Consider the following 8,228-nt stretch of genomic DNA (forward strand, 5'->3'; position numbering starts at 1 on the left):
CCCGGGAAGAGGGGCGGGGGAGCCGCCCTCACGCCCAGGCCACGCCAACTCCCAGTCCCTTCTGTTTGAAGGGCGCAGGCGGAAGAAAAAAGCTGGCTCTGGCCCTATTTCCTCGGAGCAGCCAACTCTGAAGGAACTGCCCCGCCCCTGCGTGCTAGGTTAGTTGGGACACTCCGCTTTGAACTGCATTTGAGGTCTTAGGAACTGAGCGAACCGCTCAGGTGATTCCCCTCTCTGGGCTCCCCTTCCGCGTCTGCTCCCTGCATCACGGCCCAGCCATGCCTTCCCCACCCATGCCTTCCCCACCCACTTGGGAGTCCGCGCTGCTCATTGGCTGGGTGCCCTGCCAATCTAGGGGACGTTGACGAATCCCGCCTTAGGAAAGGCAAAGATAGAGCTAAAGCGCTTACACCTGGCTGGAGGGGCGCGAGCCTAACGCCCCTAAGTTGCCAGCGGATCGTGAGGCGGGGCGGTCGGAGGCTGCGGGGGAGACAAGGGGGACCCTCATTTGCATAACGGCCGCCCCTTGCCTCTGAGTGCCGGCCGGGGTCCCGCCCCTCACCCAACTAGAAATCTGTTGGACTACGGGCGGGTCACTCCGACCCAGGCAAGCCTGTGGCGGGCGGTCCTGGGAGCGGATTGGCTCCGGGAGTTTCCAGAAGGCGGCAGGGAGGCGGCTATAAGAGCCGGGAACCGAGCAGAGGGAACGGGAGGGTGTGTTTGCGCTCGCGGTGTCTGGTGTGAGGCGACCGTTAATTGACGCCGCAGATTTTTCGGTCCTAGGTGTTGTCGCCTAACGTCGCTTGCCTTTCTTTCAGTCAGGATGTCTGCCCGCGGCCCGGCTATCGGCATCGACCTGGGCACCACCTACTCGTGCGTGGGGGTCTTCCAACATGGCAAGGTGGAGATCATCGCCAACGACCAGGGCAACCGCACCACCCCCAGCTACGTGGCCTTCACCGACACCGAGCGCCTGATCGGCGACGCCGCCAAGAACCAGGTGGCCATGAACCCCACTAACACCATCTTCGACGCCAAGAGGCTGATCGGACGGAAGTTCGAGGACGCCACGGTGCAGTCGGACATGAAACACTGGCCGTTCCGGGTGGTGAGCGAGGGAGGGAAGCCCAAGGTGCAGGTGGAGTACAAGGGAGAGATCAAGACCTTCTTCCCAGAGGAGATCTCCTCCATGGTCCTCACTAAGATGAAAGAGATCGCCGAAGCCTACCTGGGAGGCAAGGTGCAGAGCGCGGTCATCACGGTGCCTGCCTATTTCAATGACTCGCAGCGTCAGGCCACCAAGGACGCGGGCACCATCACGGGCCTCAACGTGCTGCGCATCATCAACGAGCCCACCGCGGCGGCCATTGCCTACGGTCTGGACAAGAAGGGCTGCGCCGGCGGCGAGAAGAACGTGCTCATCTTTGACTTGGGCGGCGGCACCTTCGACGTGTCCATCCTGACCATCGAGGACGGCATCTTCGAGGTGAAGTCCACGGCCGGCGACACCCACCTGGGCGGCGAGGACTTCGACAACCGCATGGTGAGCCACCTGGCGGAGGAGTTCAAGCGCAAGCACAAGAAGGACATTGGGCCCAACAAGCGCGCAGTGCGGCGACTGCGCACCGCCTGCGAGCGAGCCAAGCGCACCTTGAGCTCGTCTACGCAGGCAAGCATCGAGATCGACTCGCTGTACGAGGGCGTGGACTTCTACACGTCCATCACCCGCGCCCGCTTCGAGGAGCTCAATGCTGACCTGTTCCGCGGAACCCTGGAGCCGGTGGAGAAGGCGCTACGTGACGCCAAGCTAGACAAGGGCCAGATCCAGGAGATCGTGCTGGTGGGCGGCTCCACCCGCATCCCCAAGATCCAGAAGCTGTTGCAGGATTTTTTCAATGGCAAGGAGTTGAACAAGAGCATCAACCCCGACGAGGCGGTGGCCTACGGAGCCGCGGTGCAGGCGGCCATCCTCATCGGGGACAAGTCAGAGAACGTGCAGGACCTGCTGCTGCTCGACGTGACCCCGTTGTCGCTGGGCATTGAGACGGCTGGCGGCGTCATGACCCCACTCATCAAGAGGAACACCACGATCCCTACCAAGCAGACGCAGACCTTCACCACCTACTCAGACAACCAGAGCAGCGTGCTGGTGCAGGTGTACGAGGGCGAACGGGCCATGACCAAGGACAATAACCTGCTGGGCAAGTTCGACCTGACTGGGATTCCCCCGGCGCCCCGCGGGGTCCCCCAGATCGAGGTCACCTTCGATATCGACGCCAATGGCATCCTCAACGTCACCGCCGCCGACAAGAGCACCGGTAAAGAAAACAAAATCACCATTACCAACGACAAGGGTCGTCTGAGCAAGGACGACATTGATCGAATGGTGCAGGAGGCAGAGCGGTACAAGTCGGAAGATGAGGCCAATCGCGACCGTGTCGCCGCCAAAAACGCGGTGGAGTCCTATACCTACAACATCAAGCAGACGGTGGAAGACGAGAAACTGAGGGGCAAGATTAGCGAGCAGGACAAAAACAAGATCCTCGACAAGTGTCAGGAGGTGATCAACTGGCTCGACCGAAACCAGATGGCAGAGAAAGATGAGTATGAACACAAGCAGAAAGAGCTCGAAAGAGTGTGCAACCCCATCATCAGCAAACTTTACCAAGGCGGCCCCGGCGGCGGTGGCGGTTCCGGAGCTTCCGGGGGACCGACCATCGAGGAAGTGGACTAAGCTTGCACTCGAGTCAGCGTAAACCTCTTTTCCTTTCTCTATTTTCTCTTCTGTTTGTGTTTCTTTGAAATGCCTTTGTGCCAAGTATGAGGTCTGTTGTTGGAAGTCTTTTGCTCGGTGTATGCATAGGAAAGGAAGGGTGCAGCAACTTAGGTTAATTACAAAAGGTTAGTTCTAAAGTTTGATTTTTTAAAACCATTATTTGAGGTTTCTCTTTAATGCGTTTTGGGTGTTTGCTGACTTGAGCATTTTTGAGTAGCTTAGTTTGTGCATGGAGATGTGTTTGAGATGGGAAACCTGAAGTTTGCACACAAGTTCTGTGGGAGCTTGGTAACAATAAAATATATAGAAGCTTGAATTGTTTATTTTTATGTACTACTTTAAGACTAAAATGAACATTGCAGTAATGTTAAGGACAGGCATGTTTTTTGCAAACATGCATAAATACAGATTTAAAGTAAAGCTGAAATTGATCTCAAAATCACGGTCTTGGAGTTTTCAATTTTCCTTTCTCAGTTTTACCCATGTTTGTCTTTAAGATACTAGTATGAGGTGAAATGTATCTAACTCAGTCTTGTCTAATTCTCAGATGAGATTCCTGCTTTGAATTGCCAACAACTTTTAAAGGGAGAAGATCTGGGTAAACTTTCCCCCTCCTTTTAATAAAGAAACCAGACAGGTGTCTGCCAGTGTACTCAAACTCCTAAGGCTTTGTTAAGTGTTCAAGTGAAAATCCACCTGAATATTCCAGCTATATTCTGGGGTTAAATATAAAATGCTTCTTTCTCTAAACTAACAAAAGGTGGGTGGGGAGATGTCCTCTGATAGTAGTCTGACACAGTAGGAAACAAATTGCTTTTTGTGGCATGCGGGTGCCTGAAACCAGAGCCAGCAGGGCAAACTTAAAGCCACTTAATATTAAGAGTCCAATTTAGTCAAACTTATTTCAACTTTTAATTTTCTAGTGAAACAGCCTAACTTCTGAGCTTATCCAAATTCCATGAGGATAGGTTTTCAACAGTTACAATTGCTTGGGGGATAGAGGGAGATAATGATTTTTTTTTCCCGATTTGAGAATCCCAGTGCTTTTGCAATACTTGCCTTAAATCAAGAATAGATTGATTCTTTACTCTCTGTTGAGCACAGAGCCCGATGTGGGATGTGGGGTTCAATCTCATCACCCTGAGATTAGACATGAGCCGAAACCAAAGAGTCAGCCATTTAAGGGACTGCGCCACTCAGGCGCCCCAGATTTTCTTTTCTAAAAGATAGTCCTGTATTTTGTAATATACAACTTGTCCATTATCCTATGTATCTGATTTGAAATTGTTACAGATAAGAATATTGCACCCCTTTGGGATCCAGTGCCCTGGGCTTAACCTTTAAAATCCACATCCTTAGGAGATGGGGGTTCATATTTGTATTTTTTAGTGAAATGACACTTCTACTTTGTTCTGATTTATTCTCTTTAAGGGGAATTTGGGAGAAATCAGTAAAGGTGATTGGAAAATGCATAGTTAGCCTAATATTTTCACCACATACAGACATTTCGGTATCTCTCTTCAATGTAGACTTGCTTCATGTTGTTCATAAGTTAACAGTGCGTTATAGAAGCTATATTTTTAGTAGTGGACCCTTCTGTATCATGCAGAGAGATTAATTTTTGAAGTAATATAAAAACTAGAGAACAAATTAGCCTAAAAATATTGAGCTTTGTAATGACCCTCTCACACAAGAGCTGACTGACTCTTAGGTATGTAAGTTTTTATTTTATTTTTTAAGCAGAGTCATTTGGGTGGGTGGGAGTGAGATAAAAAGGCAATTTTGAAATTGTTTCAAAACTTAAAAAAAATTTAAGGTAATTGCTCTTTACACTCTGAAAAACTGACGATAACTTTTTTTGGTGCTAGCGCCACTTTGGTGGAAAGTTTTCAGCAAGGAAGCATTAAAGGTGTTTAATTAACTATAGATAGCATCATATAAATACTTAAACTACCTTAGTACTAACAGAATCAGGTCGATACTAGCTTTAGAGTGATGTTTAACATGAATTTTTACTAAGACAATGCTCATTCTAGTAAACTTTTATTAATCCTTTGTTTGTTGAAAGCATTTATCCCTTGTTCTAACATCAAAATATAATGGAATCTTTCTGCAAGTGCAATTTGGTATTAGTATGATTCATTTTAGACCTTTGTTTACAAGAGATTAGTTTCTAAAGTATCAGAAAAATGACCAGTGGTAGTCTCTTTGACTATCCTATGGCCTGGCCTCTGGTAACTTGCTATAACACGAATATCAATTTATGTAGATACTTCATTTTCTGTTATTCTGGAAAGTAATTTCTAAAACTTGTAGCCTTCTTGAGTGTTTTTAATTTAATTTTGTCTTCTCAAATTTATCTCAATCTGAATATTGTGAAGATAAAGCCACCAAAATAGCCATTCGGTGTTTCCAGGGGTCAACTGAAACTGGTAATCGGATAACTCCCGGGAACTCCTTAGGAGATGTTAGATCAGACATAGTCAAATGACAATGGAAAAAGTACTTGATATTAGGATGAGGCTAAATTACAGCTTAAGGAATAATTAGCATCACTTGAACTTGAAAGTAATGTTATACTAGAGACTAGTGGTCTGGACTAAAGCTAATGCAATACATACAGATTGCTAAGGGATTAAAAAAGAACATTTCTCAGAATGGGCACTTAAATTCTTACCTGAATGTCTAATATAGTTGTCCCTGTTTTGAGGCAATAAATCTAAACACCTGTCAAAATAAGACCCACAGGTTCTTCCTAGTATTTGAGATGCATGAAATTTCAAAGCAAGCTTATCTCTAAATTTTTTATGGTGTTAGTTTGATGTGTATAGTGGTGATTCATTAACATTTGTTCATGAGGAGATATTAATGCTGTTCATGTCTTTAAACTTAGCATGCATAATAGGGTATCTAATGTATCGCCTGTACGATATGTCAAGGAGACTTTAACGAGAATTTCTTTATTCTATGAATTGAGTGTAGTTTATAAAAGTTGTGCTGTGAGGCAGGTTCCCCTTGCTTTTGAACACGGGAATTGAGGTTTTAAAGAATCTCAAATCCATATATCACAAGACAATTGCTAAGGCAATATATATGTTTAGGTTAAGGAACAACAGGCATATTCAGTTATAATGTCTAAATAGGAATGAGTTTTGAAGGATTCTCCTTAACCGTTACAATTAGATACAGAAAAATGGATACATTCCTTAAAGAAAAATTACAGATCTTTAGAGAGAGCTCTTGGAATACTGTAGGTTATCTGAAGTCCTGAAATTTAATAGGGTGATACTTAGTGTTAATGTCTTTCGCTTAGAACAATCAAGAAGCCATAGGCTCTTTCCTCTTTCAGTATAGACTAGGTGGAGATTAGATAAATGGAGTTGATAATTCAAATATTGGCATTTCCCTTTTCTTACATATTAGTTTTTAAAGGTAGAATTATAATACTTTGAAAAATCTCTGTTACGACTTTTTCATAGTATAAGCATACATTATATTCGGTTAATGTCTTGGGCCTAAAATCTGAGACCAGCAACTTAGTTTTATGTTACATGCTCTTAGTTATATGACCTTGAGAAGTTTCTCTTAATTAGGCAAGAAAAAAAAGAGAATCTTTCTCTCACAGGACATTTAGAATTGTTAAATATTTAGACAGTACCTTTATCCCTACTATATAACATCATGATTTTTTTGTTAAGATTTTATTTATTTGAGAACGAGAACGAGCAGAGGGAGGGGCAGAGGGACAAGCAAACTCCCCACTGAGCAGGGAGCCCTTTGCAGGGCTTGATCCCAGGACCCTGAGATCATGACCTGAGCCAAAGGCAGAGGCTTAACCCATTGAGACACCCAGGCACCCCATGAATTGCTTTTTTTAAAGGGAAAATTATATTTCCATTTTCTTTTTTTTCCTTTTAAAGATTTTATTTATTTATTTGACAGAGAGACAGCCAGTGAGAGAGGGAACACAAGCAGGGGGAGTGGGAGAGGAAGAAGCAGGCTCCCAGTGGAGCAGGGAGCCTGATGTGGGGCTCGATCCCAGGACCCTGGGATCACGCCCTGAGCCGGAGGCAGACATGTAACGACTGAGCCACCCAGGCGCCCCTATATTTCCATTTTAGATTATGAGATTCTGATGTCACTAAAAAATCTAACCGGTAAGAAATCTAACCTAAGAAATGAATAGGTCACTTTTTAAATAATGATTTAGAGCCATAAAAACAATCTTTTATTCCCTTTTTTTGTTAGGGTTTGGTAATACAGAAGTATAAGATGGCTCCTTCAGAGTTACTGAGGTTTTCCTATAAATATTATGTCCCTCTAGCACAGGTGAAATAACTTGTCATGTAACTTTAATGTAGATTATTGTTTTCAGTTCTCACCTCTTATTTTTTACCTTAGTTTTGTACATTAGACAGCCTGAAGTTAAACTATGGTGAAGTATAAAAGATCTTTGGTTTTCTATTAGCATTTCTTCACTCACTGGGATAAACTGAAGAAGTTGACTGCAGTGTAGTCTTCCTGACATTGGTAGTGTGGTGAATGGATTCTATCCAGAGTCCTTGGTCTTTCTCAGGCCTTTGTGGAATGTTCTCCCTGTCCTCCCCACCCCAAGTTATATACATTGTTAGGTGAAAAACGCTTGGTGACTGAAATATTCTTCACTCCTACTTCAAGTGTGTCATCTCATGTAATAAGCCAGTCCTGAGTCCACAGCCTCAAAGCCCCACTGCCAGTGTCTAAGTGGGTTTCCATATATCTGAACAGCAGTGGACTGAGTGGAACCTGAATCCAGCTGATTAGTTTTATACCACTGTAACCAGTTATTGTGTGTTACCAGGTAGTGAGACATTGGGGGGGGGTGCGAAGGGGAAGCAGCGGGATGCCTATTCCCATATTTTTTAAATTGATGGTAATATAAACAGTTACTATTTACTGAGCATCTCTTAACCTAATTAAGCTGTGGGGATAAAACAAAGGCAGAATATAGTAGGCATTTTCAATCATGTAGTGTTATCTAGCATTGCTGACATCAGTGTTGGAAGGAAAAATATCAGCGAAAGTCCGTAGCAAGAAGGAACTCAAAGACACAGGATTTGAAAAGTGAAAAGCATGAATGTAAAAATATAATTGAATACTCATTGACACAAAGCATGTTTCTTTGCTTTGAGCAACACTAATTTTGAGTACTTTAGGGTGGTGCTTTACACGCATTACTCCTTAAAAAACCTCGTAACCACGGATTTCGGTATCTTCAGGAGGATCAGAGTTGTCTTGCCCTGGGTAACAAATCTAGTTATGCAGCAGAACCAAGTTAAGAAAACCTTATTTCCATGCATCCTCCCCTAAACCTCCACCGACCCCCCCCCCAACGACCTAATCCCAACCTGGATTTGAAATTAATTTAGTGCTATTAAATTGTGGGACAAAGGGAACTTCCCTATGGAATTGA

The 8,228-nt window shown here is 44.9% G+C and overlaps 1 protein-coding gene across 1 annotated transcript; it reads left to right on the forward strand.

Annotated features, from left to right (window-relative positions):
* The first annotated feature begins 435 nt into the window (after nt 1-435).
* On the forward strand, nt 436-4,862 carry HSPA2 (heat shock protein family A (Hsp70) member 2). The gene is made up of 2 exons (XM_087855990.1): nt 436-607; nt 819-4,862. The coding sequence occupies exon 2, from the start codon at nt 824-826 to the stop codon at nt 2,732-2,734; it is 1,911 nt and encodes a 636-aa protein (XP_087712116.1). The 5' UTR covers nt 436-607; nt 819-823; the 3' UTR covers nt 2,735-4,862.
* The last annotated feature ends 3,366 nt before the right edge of the window (nt 4,863-8,228 follow it).

Source organism: Ursus americanus, chromosome 26 (assembly GCF_024610735.1).
Source record: "Ursus americanus isolate L20-20 chromosome 26, mUrsAme1.1.p, whole genome shotgun sequence".
In the NCBI taxonomy this organism is placed as follows: Eukaryota; Metazoa; Chordata; class Mammalia; order Carnivora; family Ursidae; genus Ursus; species Ursus americanus.

What these genes read in the sequence shown, in the direction of transcription:
- HSPA2 (XM_087855990.1), top strand. Translation starts at nt 824, where the DNA reads ATGTCTGCCCGCGGCCCGGCTATCGGCATCGACCTGGGCACCACCTAC.